General features: G+C 37.7%; 1 protein-coding gene across 3 annotated transcripts in view; it reads right to left on the bottom strand.

Moving 5' to 3' along the window:
• The window catches only part of HOOK3 (hook microtubule tethering protein 3), a 93,147-nt gene that overhangs the window by 58,474 nt on the left and 15,474 nt on the right, over positions 1–19,199 (bottom strand). For 2 of the 3 annotated variants that reach the window (XM_075079106.1, XM_075079107.1), the window contains exons 3-4: positions 10,400–10,472; positions 1,876–1,926 (exon numbers count right to left, since the gene is read on the bottom strand). In XM_075079106.1, coding sequence (XP_074935207.1) covers positions 1,876–1,926; positions 10,400–10,472 — 124 coding nt within the window. Of the gene's footprint in view, positions 1–1,875; positions 1,927–4,139; positions 4,221–10,399; positions 10,473–19,199 lie in introns of all 3 variants that reach the window. The other variant, XM_075079108.1, reaches the window with a different exon arrangement.

The raw sequence follows: 19,199 nt of genomic DNA, 5'->3' as shown, positions 1-19,199 counted from the left end.
TGGAAAAAACTTCCTTTAGGTCATTCTAGTGAGAAAACAAGAATTATGTGAACGTATCAAGCACAATGGAAAATATTACCATTCTATATAGACTACAATTATACAATAAAACACAATATTCTTTTAATTATACACATCTGATACGTGTTTATATATTGATCTGTAGTTCCTGAATTTCTTTCAAATGCAATGCCAGATTTAAGATAATAATACAACAGCTTCATAGTTACTGGTAATACAATTACTGTTGAAGAAAGCTGAAGAGAAGCATATCAGCAGGCACTAGGAAGAAGCCAAGGATGCAAAGGCGTAAATAGAGGATTTTGAAATAAATATGAGGTGCAATTTTAATTCAACTACAAAAAATTGAATAAATAAAAAATTAAGGATAGACTCTGCAATAAATATCTTGAGATGAAAACCAGCATTTTTCCCCTTAAAAAAAAAGTATAAAAGACCCTTACAAAAAAATTGAAGTTTCAATTCCAGAGCAGCAGAGTTCTGCGGGAAGATTACTGGGGCATAACAAAGCATGCAAGCTATAAATAGGTAACTTTGGCTTCTTGTTCTTCCATACTATAATGGACAAAGACAGCAATGTAGAATAGCTATTGAAAGATTGTCCTCCTGAATGTAATACAAATTTTTTTATTTTAAGATGAACAAAATTAGCATATACACTTTTCAAAGGCTTTTTAGCTACATCCAATAAAATCCATACACATTCACATTTATGTTTTTGTAGAAGGTGACTGCTAACAAAGGGAATCAGGCTGACGAAAACATAACCAGGATTCATAGTAGAATCCAGATCATCTCCGCTATCACCACAAGCATTGCCTCAGCAGAAACAAAAGAAACCAAACCAAAATCCAGTCAAACTTATAAATGTGCATTAGCTTTGATGAACTTAATCAGCTTGAAACAGCTCTAAACTTGCTTTGTAGTAAAGTTTTAACACCAGAAACTTAATCACCATACACATGAAGTAGCTGAAAAGAAGCTGGCATCACTTCATCACAGTAATATTAATTTTCTGTAACAAAAACCTTAGTTGTTTCTTTCTAGAAATGTCAGTTATGACCAGCATGCTTAACCACCAATTTTCAAAATCTTTTTCAACATGGATACCTGTCTATTTACTGAATATGAGCTTACGAGTCTAACCTTTTCCTTCTGAAAATCTGTTAATTTTTAAAGACTTATTAACAAATACCTTCTCCAAAGTATTTATAAGATGCTAATATTTTGAGACAAGCAGTGCCCAGAATGTACATATAATGGATTTTGTGCTGCAGCCTGTACAGATCAATTTGCCTTAAAACATCACTGAAACTAAAAGCACATTTCAGCTGAAGATTCACCACTGAAAAAATATGTTGTACCTCCTCTGGAGTGGTTTCCTTCTGAGTTGCTCAACAGTTTAAGTGAGAATGCCAAGAGCAGACTCCAATATCCCAGGATTAAAACATTTCATTGAAAATTTTAATGTGGAGAGAGACACAAAATTTCTTTACTCTCTCCTCAAGAGAAAAAAAACGGATAAAGGCAGTCCTTAGCGGGGGGTGTGGGTGGGTAGAATCAAACACAGGTACTGTTAAAGTCCATCATCATAACATATTCAGCAAAGACCTCTAATATTTTTATGACAGAATTTGCATATCAGGCTCCTCTGGAAGCTTTGAGTAATCAATAAAGCAGACGACAAGTTTTAGAGAAGGCTAACACCTGAGAACAGGCCATGAAACACTGTATGCCAAATACTTTACAAGAAAAAGTCAGAACTTAAGCAGTAGAATATAATTTACATTAAACATGTTAAAAATATGTAACAAAAGAGGAATGTATATGTAGATTACCTAAAATGGTTCTTACCTCATGGTTGTAATCCAATATTCCCTTTAAAATTTTCTTCAGGTTGCTTACCTATTTGACAGGAAGAAGGAAATACAATAAATGCAGGTAATAGGTTGCAGAGAAATATAAAGTAGGCAATCACAGAAGAATCAGATATAATTGCATGATTCTTTTGTATTTGCACAATGAGACTTTCTGTTTGAGCAGTTTAATTTAAAGTCATGAAAGTTATGCAAGAGTTCCTTATGACCAGACTTCCAGACCTGATCACTAATCTTTATTAATTGAGAACCTATTTAAATTTATGAAGAACACCACATTGCCTTGGACAGGCTTTAGATCAGACTCTAATGCATCAATCTTTTTTGGAGTACTTGCTTATCTTGGGATTATTTTTATATCCAGAACTGAAACATTCTTTTCCTCCTCTCTTCTCTTGCAGCGTCCCAGTAATCTACTTTCTGCAGATATAACTCTCTTCCTCCAAACCAAAACCAGCTACTGCTCAATATCCTCCTTTATTCCCAACCTAGGTAAGCTTATTTTATTAACTTTCTCATTAATGATTGCTCTTAGTTCTTTCATTTTTATTTGTGTGTGTTCCCCATTTCTCTACAATTGAGTGCCTGTCTTACAGTATCAAGGCAAAATTCACATTTCTCACTGATGCTTTCAGTGCCATACAAAGCTAGCTTCCGTTCACTTGCATAACCAATGGCATCAGTTAAGTGTCTCCTGCTGTACAGAATCTGTGACACACTTCTCTAGTACTGAGTACTGCTCCCTTTCTTGCAAAAATCCATTTACATCAAGTCTCTGAAATAAAGACTGCATTTAAAAATTATAAAACTGCCCAATGGATCTAGTAGGTGATATTTAGAGAAAAAAAGAAATCTTTGCTGAAAGGAACTCTGTCTTCTGTGACAGAGGAACTGCTGAGGGCCCTGGGGTTGTTTAGCCTGAAGAAAAGGAGGCTGGGGGGAAACCTTTTTGCTCTCTACAACTACCTGAAAGGAGGTTGTAGCGAGGTGGGTCAGTCTCTTCTCCCAGCTAACAAGTGATAAGAGGAAACACCCTCAAGCTGCACCAGGGGAGGTTTAGATCGGTTATTAGGAAAAATTTCTTCATGAAAATGTTATCAAGCATCAGAAGAGGTTGCATAGGGAAGTGGTTGAGTCACCATCTGTGGAGATATTTAAAAGATATGTAGACATGGTACATAGGGACATGGTTTACTGGTGAACTTGGTAGTGTTCAGTTAATGGCTGGACTTGATAATCTTAAGTGTCTTTTCCAACCCAAATGACTCTATGAAGTCTATGAACAGGTTCTGCAAAGACTGAACCTGACTAAATTAGGTGTCACAAAGCACTGCTGCTGACAGCAGTACCCACAGCAGAAAACTGAACTATAATGAAGGGAGGGCAAAAACTCTCAAATCCTGACTGTCTTTAAAGCCCACAATAACTTCTCTATTCTTGATTAGATTCCAAAAATATCCAACTAGGAGATTCTGCCCACTGACAGAATTCACCTATCTTCCAAATGAGCTGAGGAAACACTACAGAAGACAGATAGGAAACATGATACTGAAATCCAGGGACAGACTCAACACTTCAACACAGTCCACAGACAAAATGAGGTGATAAAAGCAAAATCCAGTCTCTTTTCTAAGAGAAACTTAAAAAAGGAAAAGGCTGCACACCCTAAAGGGATTAGCCATGAAATCCAAAGTGATAATGATTGATTACCTTATTCCTATTAATACACTCCCTTTTGGGAACAAGTGGCAAAAGCTGACCACTTATTAACATATAGGAACATCCTGATTGTCTTCATAATCACTGAACTTTAAGTCATACAGGAAACAGAAATTCACTTGGACATCAGAAGTGACACATCAACTATACTGACAACTTAGAATGAGAACTAGAGATGATAGCAAGTACGTAACAACATTTACTGTCCCTCCCATAACATCATAATTAGTTTACTTTCAGGTTTACACCTTCTACTCCCAAACATACACTATTTCTGTAATATTACACATAACACATTGTGTTTCTGTAAGAACTACAACCATCTTCTGGCTGTCTGCCCAAAAGCAATCACCACCAGCTCTGAAAGACTATGCACAATCATAACCAAAGTCTGCAACAGATTTAAGAATTTAAAGAAATGTAAATAATTTTATTCTTATGTCAAATCACCACAAAGAATACTGCACTGATTAGAATATAATTGTCAAACTTGATTCATTAAGATCTTCAAGTCTAATTTACCTGAGTCTCCTGCAGAAAGTGCCACAGAAATGCAAAGGCCATGCTGCAGAATTTAAGTCCAGTTTACCGAGGAACCTTGAACTTGAACATAATCCCAAAAAAATGAGAAACAAAATGGAAAGTTCCCACCTACAAAATCCTTCTTTTCCCCCTTCCTTGTAATCATTGTTTGAATTAAAATCCCTTAAACACAAAGAGTCATCTTCCTCCATGTAACTTTCATACTGCTTAGAGTTGAGATGCTGGAATAAAATCAATATTTATCAAAATCTGTCATCAAAACTAACGCCGAAGCGCTTCTCGCAGGGATTTGAGTGGCCGCAGTGCTTCTCACTTTCCTTGTCCATGTCCTTTTAGACCCAGAGGCCTTCTCTTTCCCTTGGGGGTATTGAATAGTGTTAAATAGGTCTTGATAGGCACGGGCCAGGCCCCAGCACATTGCAGTGATCTGTATATCTCTGGGATTGCCAGGGTGACAACACACTTTCTCCAAATATTCTACTAATTTTTCAGGATTCTGCACTTGTTCAGGGGTGAAGTCCCAAGCCACTGGGGGTGCCCATGATCTTAGGCATTTGCCCATACCATCCCACATACCCTGCCACCCATAGCTATCCAGTCTTGGGGCAGATCTCTGGGTGATATTCTTAAGTTGCTTATTAACCTTAGAAAGAGCTGAAATGGTCTGCCAAAGCAGTATCAACAGATATATCTTAACTACCCAAGGACGTTCAAGATACTGAAAAGTTGTTGTAATGAAGGAGGAGGCACTATAGAAGATGGTAGCCAAGGTGCCGTTCTGTATTTCCTCCATAAAATAACTCTCAGAGGAGGAGGTATAATTGCTGATTGTCTCCATGAGGTGGTACCTGACGTACAGTAATGGCTTCAATATAAACTTCAAATACCAAATAAAACTCAAGGCCAGTGTTTTAAAAGCAACTCTCCCAGGCAAAACATCACTAATGACTGCAGAGCACAGCAGACCACAAAAACCACCAATCTTTAACAGACACAGCAAATACAAGAGCATGGTGCCAATAGGATAAACTGAGAACAGATGAATCAATGCTGTGACCAGCAACTGTTAGTACCTCAACCCTTCAACTTCCACATTGGGTGCCAAAAAGGACAGTCATGGTTCAGCCCCAGTCAGCAACTAAACACCACGCAGCCACTTGCTCACTCCCCCCACCCCTGTGGGATGGGGGAGAGAATCGGAAGAGCAAAATCACAAAAAAAAACTTGTGGGTTGAGATAAGAACAGTTTAATAATTAAAATAAAATAATAATTATAATAACTACTATGATGATAATGACAACAATGACAATATAATAAAAAGGAAAAGGGGAAAAGGAAAAAACCAAAACCACAAACAATACAACTGCTCACCTCCCGCCAACTGATGCTGCCACTCCGAGCCATGATTGCTGCCTCCCTCCCCAGCCAGCTCCCCCCAGTTAACATACTGGGCATGATGTTACATGCTATGGAATATCCCTTTGGCCAGTTTCAGTCCGCTCTCCTGGCTGTGCCGCCGCCCCTCCCAGCTTCTTGTGCACCTGGCAGACCATGGGAAGCTAGAAAAGTCCTTGACTAGTACAAGCACTACTCAGCAACACCCAAAACATCAGTGTGTTATCGACATTGTTTTCATACTAAGTCCAAAACACAGCACTATGCCAGCTGCAGTGAAGGAAATTAACTCTATCCCAGCTAAAACCATGACACCGTCATATGAAATATCTGTTTTTATTTAATTACAGTTTACTTACTGGCTCCAAACTGAGGGTCTGTAAAGGTAGTCTGTCTAGATATCATTCTGTGACTATATTTGAGCAACAAAACGAAAGCCTGATGAAGTGGACAATAGAAAAACAAAAAAGTAGAAAGACAAAAAAGGAGCATGGGTTATCTAACCTCTTGTTTTCCATCTAACATCATGACAGCCAGTCTCCAATTTTGCATTTATCCTTATATCACATGTATGACTGAAATCCTGCTTGTGCCAAAGACTGTATAAATGGACTTATCTGTGTATATGTGAGGTTCTGAAGTGTCTGAATGGGAACCCCAATGTTCTGAAGTGCTCTTCAACCGTACGCTTCCTGGGTAATTATGCACACACTTATTTCCCTTCACACAGGTTAAAATTAAGAACCTTATAACCTCTGGAAATGTTGCTAGGCCACACTTCCAAGTGGTGAGAGAATTCTTAATCAGTGAGCTTCAGATATCTCATTAAGGTACATATTCCTCCCAGCTGCACTTAAAAGTGGCAGGGGGGACAGAAGGGAGGAAGAGCATCCATGCATCATTCCCACCACATACGCTAGGTTTCTGCTCTAAAATGCATTCTGTGGGAGCCTGTCTCTACACTGATAAATGGAACACAGAGAGAGACTATACCACTGGCTTTGGAGGTTATCCCCCTCCAATCTGTCTTCTGCAAAAAGAAGAGATACAGACACTTCCTTGAGTTAAATGATAAGGAAAGAAATTAAATGTAGCTCTGAACACAGACAGCATTCCCACATTAAATTTATATTTGGAGGCATTGTTGACTTAGGAATTAAGGGTATATCAAAACAGAATTAAATATATCAGTTGCTAATTATCTTTTTGACAAAAATGAATGCTGGCTTACAACACACCTATAATCTCTGTTTCTTGCTTAAAGAAAAACATTCACATGACAGGCTTCCACTCTTATCAGAAAAAACTCTAAAAGTCTACTCATAAATAAGAGCTCCCTTCCCTTGCAGAGGAACCACAAAGTAGCAGAAAGTTGATACTGTACACTGCAAACTAGCTTCCAGTACTCCAGTCAAACCAGCTTGTACTGTAGAATTCAGAGTAAACATAACTGTACTACCACAGGGAGTCAAAATTAAGTCTCAAAAATCAGGTTTTTACTTACTTTACAGCACTAAGTAGTCTGTGCTTTAATTTCACAAGTTATTCCATTTTGCAATATTGTATCAAACACAAAGCATTCAAACTGTACTAGTTGCATAAAGTCTAATGGCTCCTATTGTACGAATGTGCTATTCAGTAATTAAACAGACACGGCTTTCTACTATAAACATCAATAAAATTGTACTTTAAAATGATGCTGTAGTCCAAATACCAAAGTGAAAAGTCCAGAATAAAAAGTCAGAAATCAAGTGGAACTACATTCTTCCTTCCTCTCCCAAGCAAGGTATGACCACACTGCATGGAAGGGGGCGGAGGAAAAGGTGTCAGTTTTATCCCTTCCCTCAGTCAACAACTTATTCTGTAATTGCCAAAATTGGCATGTGTGTACCAAATAATTAACTGTTTAAATTTCTGTTCTGTATGACTTGACATTGAACTATTTTTGTTCCTTGATTAGTGAATTTCATTCCTGCAAAATATTGACAACAGAATTATTTTCTGTACTGTTTACCATTTTCAATAAAGGCCATTTTACCTTCAAAATGTTGTCTTCTTCAGCACAAAGTACTAGTGTGTACACAGTTTAAATTCTGACTATATTAAAGAGTTCATTTGTACATCAGAAAGATATGCCTTTGCCTTTTTTTTACCCACGACATCAAATGGCAGTTAATACAGCAGTGAGAGGTAAGTTGTAAGTTTTTTTGTTGCCCAAGGGAAAACATAAACTGCTATGTACACTGATGTATGCTATGCCCCAGAAATTTTAACCCCAAAGTAGTAAGAACTCATCTCTCTGCTAAACACAGTAGACAAAGATCTGGTCAGGTGTAAAACAGAATGCTTGCTGAATGCTTCCCACTTTGCAAGTCTCCCGAGTTCTAAAGTTTCCCTTTTTCTATGCTGTGCATTGCTCAGTATCTCAAGTCAGACAACCTGCCCTGAAACCAAGAACGTAACACCATCCCTGTGAATTTATACATTTGTTTTAAACTGGTACAGCAACAGGAAAAATATTTTTAATAAGATTGCATTCTTGCAGTTACCAAAAAGTGAACAGCTGAACAAAAAAATAATGAAAGCTGAGCCATATATTCTTGTCCATTCCTCACAAAGGATAGCATCCAATTCGGTTTCTGAGGATCCCTTGAAACAGTGGTTAGGAGGGCTGCACCTGGCCTACAATAACCTCTAACAGGCCCTGCTAACCAAAGTAGAACTACCTGCACATTACCTTTTGGGTTGTTTTTTTAACTTACTTCCCCTACTAGACTGGCTCCTTTATGTTGTTCATAATACTGAGAGCTTGTACAAGTGGTGATGATTACACCATATGATACCAGAGGCAAAGAGCAACCATGTTCAGCAACATGAATATAATTCAGCCTATTTTCATGACTTGTATGGTAGTGAGATAACCAAATTATTGTTTCTTATGGTCCTTCCTAAAATATAAAAGAAATCTATATCATTGAGTCATGCAGAAGCATGTTGCCTATATTTTAAATCTAGCAACAAATGAATAGGAGTGCAGAGATTGAGCCAGAGATTGAGTCAAGCCAGACTATAAATGACACATTGACTGATAGATATTTGAACGGCTAGGTTACTAATAGTGTTTACTCACATACAAAGCAGAATAACAGTTGGCAAAGTATAGGATTACTTTTCTGGTTACAAAGTAAGAGTTAAAATATCATATTTGTGACTTTTAGCATTCTTCATGAAAAGGGAAGTGCTTATAAAAAAATGTATACAAAAAGCTGGAGTATGCACCTCTTTCAAACAAAAAAAAAATCAGTCTTTAGTCCTTATTTACATAGAGATGTATATATAAAAAAAGAATTACATCAGCACGGAACTGGAGATTTGACCTGATGTTTTTCCAACCTCAGTCACATAAGAAAGTTACTAGATTGCTCAGCTTGCCTTTTTGTATTCACACCTGCTAAAAGCCTTCATATCTGCCAAATTTCTGGGAGACAAAATTTTTTTCCTCAAGCTCCATATGAGAGTTACACTGCTCCGCTTTCAATCAGCCTAAGTGCTATTATAACAAATAGTTCTTAATTTGTTGTTCTCCAAATTTAACAGTGACAACTTCAATATTCCTTAGAAAAAAGCCACAGAAATATTTTAAGGAAAAATAAAACCTTGGATCCAGCTGTTCATCTGCAGTTCCATATGTTTCTTTGAAAAGTTCATTTAAATTAACTGCTCTATAAGCAGCAAAACTAACACAGCATTATCAGGGATCACATAATTTATTCACCAGTCAGTATATCCTCATCAGTGTACCCACATTTTTGCTGCCAGCCCTGTTAGACAAAAGATTCTAAAGCAGCCCAGACTTGCACACAGCTGGCCAGGCAGTAGAGACCACGTTGGCAGGTCTGCTGGCCAAGTCAAAACATACAGAGCAGCAGTATGCTCCATCCTAGTCTAATGCAGCACTTATCTTTGTGTCCCTTCTATTCAGCCAGCAATGTTGATGAGGCTGTAACTACTAGAGCATTTCACAGTTGCAGCCCTTCCCCAGATGCTCATAAGGGGTTTTGGTAGCCAGAGAAAAATGGTTTTATAGGACACATGAATTAACAGGCAAATCACCACTATTTTGTTTCCCCAAGCAGTAGGGCTGGAAACGGTAATTTAGAAAGGTACGTACATCATTCTCTGAAGAAAACTGGTCAGAAAATACACTAACAGCTGCATGTGAAACAACCTTCTTCAGGTTTTATATAACAACATGCTCCTCAGCCGTAGCACTGTAAATTCTGTTGTCTTCAAGTTTGCAGAGAAAGTACTAGACTAGCAAGTCATACAAATGACCCAGCAAATAGACCATGGTTAAAAAACATGCTGAGTACAAACAACACAGAAAAAAACACTACTTCCTCTCCTAAAACTCAGTGGTTGTGCAGAGCTGACGAAGTAAAGGAAAACATTCTGCCGTTTTTTAAAATAAATTGCTTATTATCCTATTTTCATGCATCTGCTTCTCAGAGCTCTGTTTTTAAATGCCACTTTCACACTTTGCATTTAAAAAACAATCTTTCATTCAACATTAGGAAAACAAAGATAGGTAATTGATGCATAAAACTTATTTTAATATTTTCCTTTTAACGTATTCAAACTTATTTACAAAGTAAATATGTCTTTTCTTCACTAAACTGTGCAGGACTATAAAAACAAAAGCCCAAATAATTAAAATGGTCTAAAATTCAAAATACTGTACTATAAAGCAAAGTCTTAATCTAGAAATAGGCTAATATTTAGATACAGTATTATATTAAGAACTGAAATATAGATTCACAGGCGAGCAAAGTCAGTCAAATACCTTTAGCCTCCAGTTATCTCCTACTTCTGTTTTGATCCTGTTCAGCCAACCTTCATCAAAGTAAGCTGGATCTCTGAAACAAAAAATGTAGAATATTCATTAAAAACAGGTTACAGAAACTGTGAGGATACACCTCAGACATCAAGCCCCTATCTCAGGCTGAGGTTATTTAAATTACTACCTCTGTATTTGACACATAGCCTGTATATAATAGTTGAGAATCCTGTTACTACCCACTTTTCTATGGCCTTGCACTCTGTTGACAGCACAGCTTCATTTGTGTGCCATGAGTAGCTAATACTTTTGAGGGAACTGCTGTACTTGGAATGCCTTTTCCAGTTTTTCCCATCTGTAAGTTCTCTTTGTCTAATTTATTAGCTGGTCCTGGAGTAATATTTGCTTGCATTACTTGAAAGTGTTACAAAAATTATTACTTTTCCACATATTGTGGACTCCTATACACTGAGAGCACACTTTACTATTATTTCATTGACCAAAAACTATCAGTATTTGCAAATCTCATTTCATGGTAACCCTAGACAAATCTTTCTGTGAGCACCTTTCCTTAAAAGTTTTTCCATCTTCTGCATTTTTGATGAGGCAGTCAAGATAAAGAACAGACCACCTACTGCTTTTAGAGTATAATTCTGTTTCTATAAACTTCTTCCCTCTCTTCCTTTTTCTCACAAGCACCTTCCATATGTTGCTTCTTCAAGACAACTCCCAAGACTCCCTTGCCCCAAGTTCCAAGATCATCCGAAAGGCTAACGTTTTCTACTGTTCACTCAAGATTTCATTATATCATACAGAATTTTGAAAATGCTATGATCAGGATCTAAGGAGAGAGAATGCACTACAACTAACTAGTTTTAAAGGAGTAGGTCAACATAATAAGGAGATGGTCATATTTCATCCAACATAAAAAGTTAATATAGTTGGGGAAAAAACACAACTTTTTTTCTAAGCATAAGACTTAAGAGTCAGTGTGGTACGCCAGGTTAGAGTTTCACGTGAGATATTCTGATTTCTAGACCTACACTGCTGCATTTGCCCCTGAGTACTATTAGATTTACTGCTGTATCCTCCACAGATAGAAGGGTTCTGGACTGAGCTCTATTAAGGGCAAGATACCATGAGATCTCTTGGCAAAAGCTCAAGAAAACTATGAACGTGCCTGGAGATTCAAATAGCATCTATATCATACATGCTGTAAACCAGCAATTACATTAGTACTTATAGTAGGACACAGACTTTGTAGCCACCCTTTGTACCTGATGCACAGTATCTCCTGTATTCCATCTTCCCCGCAATGTCTTCTGCAAGCAACCCGTGACAGAACACACAGTAATGGAGAGAGATCACAAACAGCAATGTTTCTCTACTGACACATACCAATTGCTATTTTTACACATTCTGTTACAGACTCTGGTGAAAATTACGGCATATTTCCTTTCCTCTGACATGGCATCCGCAAACATATAGCTGGAAGAACAGCTTTAATTACTAGTTAAGTTGATGACTCCAAATTACTCCCATTCAAAAACAGTGCAGTTCTAGCACAGATGACAGAATCTTGAACTATGAAACAGAAAAAGCAATGAATGTCTTATCCAGAGTTTCATCTGGTTTTGAAATAGATGTTTTCTATTAGCTTTCAAATGGCCTCTCTTCCCAGGTAAACCTAAGAATAAAATTGATTCGAATGCATACAAGATCTACTGGAGACAAAGAAGGCTCACATTCAGCTTTTACAGGAAACCAACGGCTCTCCTTGCAAAGAGTCATAATTTGCCTAACTTCCACTCAATCACAACAAGATCATCTGGAAAGCGATGAAAAGAATGATATTTCAAGCCCCATGTAGCCCCACTTGATTCCATTTGAGGTGTGGTGTTCAAAAAGCACCCTGCTATCTTTCAGATGTGTCTTCTGCGAATTGCCAAGGCAGGCCAAGAAAGCCTTCCTTACAACAGACTCACAACTACGAAGTGTTAATGCAGCTGAGTGAGAAAGCAGGTATGACTAATTACCTGTGCTTCACCAGCCAAAAAGACCAACGGGACTTTAAGGACTGTTTCTTATCATTTTAAGGGTTGCACTTGGTCACATCTTCAGCTGCTTCAAGGCTGCAGTGCCATGAATACACCAATTCTTGACTTACCATTTTCATTGTAAACGATGAGTCTAAGAAGCAACATCAGTTAGCATAAACAACTGTCCACAAACAGAATTATATTTGGACTGACAGAATGGCTAAGAGTAACATGATTTCATGGTCAGCTCCAACTTATTCCACTCTGGAAGCCTGTACTTCAATAGCAACTAGGCAGCTTTTCTCAGCTAGTACAGCAATAAAAGTAACACATGGACCAGCAACTGGCCTTCACTGTCTTGGTGGAAGTCTTGGGCTACCTATACCTCTATATATGTTATCAGATATATATAAGGAAAGTCCCTGAGAATTAAATCTAAACTCAGTGTGGTAGTCCTCTCCCACAAATCCCATTTGTTTTTTCTGTTTAAGTATACAAACCTCATGGAAGCATCCAAGGGTCCAACAGCTGATAAGCAATCCACTCTAAATCATCAACACACAACACTGGTCCGAATAGTACCAAGAACTCTCTTTACAGCATCTCCATGCAGATTAGACAATAATTAGTAGCATACTGCAAAATCACTTTGCCAGAAACACAAGCAGAAAAACAACAGCTTGTGTATCGACACCAAGCAAATCTAGAATGATCACCCCTTCCTGATCCATAGACCACCTCAGAATCATTCCTAGTGTGCCATTATAATTCAATTTCTGTCCTCAGAAGTCTGATTAAGGTTCAGAATTAATACCAACAGAAATGCTTTCTATATATATATCTCAAACTAATGGAGATCAAATCTGAAATGAAAAAATTTCCATCAGAATTTCTACAAATACTTTTTAAAAGGTGCTTTCAGATATTAGGGCATTCAGAACCCTTGCTGCAAACAAGTCTCCCTCTGCTGAATCTTTCAGAAGCATTATTCAATCATATTCAGAGTTCTTTAACTCCCTTAGTCTGTGTCATTAAGATAGATGCTATCATTTCTTACAGCATTTGAAAATGCATCACCTAAGCAAATATGAAAATGTGTTGTGGAGAACTAAGCAGCTGTGATTACAAAACCTACCAAATCATTTTGAAGACATACTGCTCTAAATAGGGCAGCAGAAAACTGACTGGTACATCATCATTAGAATGAGATTACTTCTTTAAACCAAGTATTTTGAATTCAGTAAGTTCTTGAGTCTAGATCCAAGCTTGGACAATCTCTTGCACTGGGTAAGTTTCCAGGTTTATAAAGGTATTTGTGTATCAGTTGATTGCTGCCTAGCATCTGAATAGTACTGCAGATAACTAGGACTCTTCTTCAGAGCACGAGATAGTTATGCTGCTGTTAATGCTGTATCACTTCATGTGATGTTGTTTTCAGCAGTGCTCATTTATACCATCTCCCTGTTATTTTGTATGCAAATTTTCCTTTATTTAAGCGATCATCTCTCCACATCATAGATGCCAAGAGACAGAAATATTCTGCTGAAGAAAACCAACCCACAGAGCATGTAGTATAACTCATGATTATTACTCATTTTAACAGTGGTACAGTAAGCTGCTTTAAGAAATGGCTGTTTACAAAAATTTCCATCCCCCAGTGATATATAAAAGCACAGCTTTTGTGTTCTGCATGTGTCAATACATACACAGCATGCTGCAATGTATAATATAACAAATGAATAATTCATTAAGTGGGGCACAATGCACAGATGACAAATGAAAATATACACTATCTCTTACATTTACCAAGGCCAGTATGACAGCCAGAAAGAATTAAAACAAGAGGGACATCTGGTACTAAACAGTCTCCAGAGTGGGACAAAAGGGAAACTTAAAACTGTAGCATAAAACAGCGAAATACGCTGTTCTAGGGATACCAATGGATAGTAAAAACATGAGTAATATCAGTGAAGGCTACAAAAAAAAAAAAGAAAGAGGATAAAATCAGAAGCAAGCTATGGCACTTCTATCTGCTCTAAACAGCATAAGCTATATGGTTTTAGGCAGACAGCCTACTCATAGGCAGTTCAAACATTTGCTTCTAATCTTTACTCCCAGAGTACAGGACTCTAAAATAATCAACACTGATTGTGTAAAACATCTTATCTTACTGTATTTCATACTGACTCTAGTCAGAAGGACCAGCAGCCTTTATATCTGAACACAAATGAACAGTGAATCTTGCAGAATAATACCAAAAATAGATAAGCTACAGCATAGGCTGAATCTCTTCCTCCAAGATGTTACAGTTAGCACTGGAGAATTCCATTCAGTGGTACTTTAACATGAAATTTGAAGATAAAGGTTTTATGATAAAAAGAAAATGTCCCTCAGGGATCTATCAACACCTGTTTATTAACAACTGAATCTGTAAGCAAAATGCTCATGCTTGGTTACATAGCACATATTTCTACCATTTTATATCACACACTGCATCAGTGAAAAGCTTCTGAAGGTGTCAGTAACTCCCTCTGTACCCTCTTCTCACAGCCTCTTCCAGCAGTTTTATTACAGAAAATTCTGCTACATGAGTTGATGAACAACCTTTACTTACAAATGGGCTGCTCCTTTGAGTGCAAAAAATATTGAAAACAATGTACAAAAAATTAAGAATAATGGAAGGAGCTGCTGGACACTTTTGAAGACTTGATACAAAGCACAGATGTTTATCAGCTGATGATTAAGCAATATTCTTTTTTCTTTTACTGACAACAAATCCTGCAGTTGTGTTGTGCAAATTTTCTGTATATCTAAAGCAACTACTCCCCTGAACTAGGGATCTCTTTGAAAGTGTTCCTCATCATAAACTACTCTTAGTTTCACCTTGTTTCCAGTACCTCCTGCCCTCATAAGTACCAACGGACTCTTTCTATGAAGGTGGAGGTTAAAAAAAATAGAGAGTTCAGACTTCAAAGTTTTCAAGAAGGAAAACTATCCTTACTCTCCTATGGAAATATATCCAGATCACTGGATCACCCAACATCTTTCAATTTTCATCAATGCTTTACCTCACTTAATTTTAATTCTTCACTGACTGCATTTTCTTCATTCATAGTGAACTCTTTTTTTACTTCTTTTTTTAAACTCTCACTGGATATATTAACCTGCTCTTTCAGCTATTTTTTAAACATTTACTACAGTAGAAGTTCCGATGTACACAAAAATTGTCAGAATTCTCCCATCACCCATTTATGTAATTAACATATTAGTACTATTAGCCTCAAAGAACACACATTGATGAAGAACCCTAAACAGGAGGCAGCTGTACTGAAAGACAACCAAATTTCAAGGAACATGCATTACAGAAATAGTAGTTTATCCTTCTCAGTGGAATAACAGTAACAGCATTTAAGTCCTGTGTCTCCAGTTGAGAAAATAAATTTGTCCTTTGAAGATTAACTTGTTGAGAGATTTTCATGCCAAAGCCGTAACTGTTCAAGTTTTCACTGCAAATTATATCTGTTTGCAGTGACCCAGTGCTTTCAGCCTGTACTCGCTCTTCGCTATGTTACCTGACTGCGTGACTTTCCCAAATAATCTCAAGTACCCAGCGGTATTGCTCTTACAGATTTCTACACCTGCAAAAATTTTCTTCTATGTGGTTTATCTCTCTTGGGACAGAGCAGAAGCCAATGATGCTAATATAAAAAGAAGGGTAGACTGGAAAAGCCTGGTCTAGACTTGCTTCGCATTGTTGAACATTCCTTGATTGCTGACTAAGTACTCTTCCTGTGGTATCTGTTTAAGGAGCAAAAGGAGCATTTCACTGTTAGTGTTTAGTTTGGTTTTGTTTTCAAGAAAGAATACTTAAAATGGCTTTGTCAACACAGTCCTGATCAGTTTTCTAGACAAATATACAAACACTGATCCCTGTATTTGACATATATTCCCATCTCTCATGTCCAGGGAAACAATGTTTGGCTATTCTGCAGCCCTTGGTATCTACCTCAAAAATCAATTGGAGCCATCTTCTGTTACTACAAAAACAAAAAAAAAGAGAAGTAATATTTTCTCTCAAATATTGTTCATATGTTATCATTGCTGTTTTACAAAGCAAGATCAGGTTGCTGCTGCACCTCCAAGTTTCTCTCAACTGGAATGCAAAATTATTGCTAAATCTCTGCATGAGAATCAATGTATTCATTGCACAAGTATGCAAAATAGTAAATCTGAAGCACAACTATCAGAAAGGAAGGCAGCCAAATACTAATTCCAGCAGGTTCAAATTATTACCTAGAGCATAGAGAAAGAACTTTAAATTGCCTAGCTGATCTTTACATACAAACTGGGTAAACTAAAGAATTCCCACATTCGGTGTCAGCATGACAATTGCTACAGGAAATATTTTAAAATCATGCTACAGAAATGCAATATATGTATTGTACATCTCTTTTTAAAACATCAGTTCATCAGATGAAAACAGCATCTCAGAACAGTTTTCCTTTCTTAATGCCAAGGCAGAGAGAAAGGCAGTACTTTAAGTCATGGTAGTACCAGGCTAAAATAGTAAGGCTGAGGGGCCTTTAACACTGAAGTTTCATTTCTGTTTGTATCAAGGTGTGATGTTTTAGATCCAAATTCTGACTGGTCTTTGAACTAGTCAAGAATATATACAGTTATTGACTGTTAGCCCATCATTAAGTGGAACCTGTACCCTACAGAATAACTACAGAAGTAGTCACTATTACATTTCTTCTAAATGATCTGAAAACAGATTCACAGATAATTACGCTGAAATCCTGATTTACTATAAAGTTTACTGAACACACCATTCATATATATGGTCACCACTTTATTAAACTCCAGCAGGTGAAAAAGGATGATATCTTTCCAATCCAAAAAAAAACACAGGAACGGTATCAAGTCTACAAGTCTGTGTGTAGTTACAAGGTCACAGTCACAAGGTCACAAGCTCACTGGGATCATGGCGACAAGGTTCCTGCCATGAAGGAACACAGGATCTTTAGGAAGAACAAGCTGGAAAGGCAGTGACAGGGAGATGGCCTTTATGTGAGAGAGCCGCAGGAATTTACGAGCTCTACCTTGGGATGGACGATGAAACAGCTGAGAGATTACGGGTCAGGATAACCAGGCAGACCAACATAGGCGGCGTTGTTGTAGGTGCCCGCTACAGACCACCTGATCAGGATAACATCATTATGGACAAACTGATGAAGCATGGGTTGGGTAAGTGGACAGGGAGATGGGTTGAGAAACAGCTGAACTGCCAGGCTCAAAGGGTTATGAAGTTCAGCTGGAGGCCAGTCTACTAGCTGCACACCCAAGGGGTCAGTACTATTAAACATTATTAAAAATTACCTAGATGATGGAACAGAGTGCAAGTTTTCAGATAACACAAAACTGGAAGGACTGTTTGATACACCTGATGGTTGTGCTGCAATTTGGAAGGACCTCAACAGCCTGGAGAAAAGGGCTGACAGGAACCTTATGCATTACAGCAAAGGTAATTGCAAACCCCATGCACCAGTCTATGCTGGGGGCCAACTGACTGGAAAGCAGCTTTACAAAGAAGCTTGGTAGAAACCAAGCTGAACACATTCCAGCAACATGTCCTTGTAGCAAAGAAGGTCAACCACATCCTGGGCTGCACTGGGAAGCACATTGCCAGCAGGCCAAGGGAGGTACTACCCAGCTCTGATGAGACTACATCTGAAGTGCTGTGTCCTGTCCAGTATGAAAGAGACCTGGACATACAAGGAAGCTCAGCAAAGCGCAATTAAGATGATTAACAGACTGGAGTGTCTGTCATATGAGGTGAGACTGAGCAAGCTGTGTCTTGTTTAGCTTCAAGAACAGAAGGCTCAGTGGGATCTTATCAATCCTGTGTATAAATACCTGATGGCTCCTTCTTTATACCCTCACATAGCCTTCTTTATACCCTCACATAATCTCAGTGTTGTCCAGTGAACAGATAAGAGGCAGTGGACACAAACTGAAAGACAAGTACTTTCATCTGAGCATAAAGAAAAAATGTCCCCTGGGGTTTTTGTTTGTTTTAAAACAGTGAGGGCAACTACTTACTGGAACAGGTAGCCCAGAGGGGCTGCAGTCTGCATCCTTCCCTATACTCAAAATCTGACTGGACACAATACTGGGACAACTAGCTCTAGCAGACTCTGCTTTGAGCAGGTGAGTTGGATTGAGTTGGATTAAACACTCAAGAGGTGCCTTCCAAGCTCAACTATTCCACAAGTCTTTGATGCAAACCAGAAGAACTATAACAGAAAGCTGTTCATATCTATTATGTACATGTCCAGACTTAATTTTCAACAAATTACACAGAAAACATTGTATTCTGCATTTACACAAAAGACAGTATCCTCTTCACATTAAAAGGAATAAAGCATATATTGTTTTTAAAAAATAGGTCTGTAGGAACTGGCATGCTCAGTTTGGACTGCTGACTTTAGAAACTGAAGCAGCATTTACCAAAGAATGATAAAAAGTTGTGTTTCTGTGAAAACAGGTAATTTTGCATAAAGCTAGATTTCAAATTCGTATTTATAGTCCCCAGAAACATCCTAGATTACACTATGTTGAACTAATCCATTTTATCCTATTGGATCTTAAAGGTCAAAAGAACAAACACATTACTTAGTGTAACAGCTGTTATTCCTTCATTTGCCTTCAAAAACACAATATCTTTGCAAACAACTACATTGACAGTTCCATTCAGTTCTTCCGAT

Source organism: Phalacrocorax aristotelis, chromosome Z (genome assembly GCF_949628215.1).
Source record: "Phalacrocorax aristotelis chromosome Z, bGulAri2.1, whole genome shotgun sequence".
Classification (NCBI taxonomy): Eukaryota; Metazoa; Chordata; class Aves; order Suliformes; family Phalacrocoracidae; genus Phalacrocorax; species Phalacrocorax aristotelis.
This window is presented reverse-complemented; position numbering and strand designations above follow the sequence as displayed.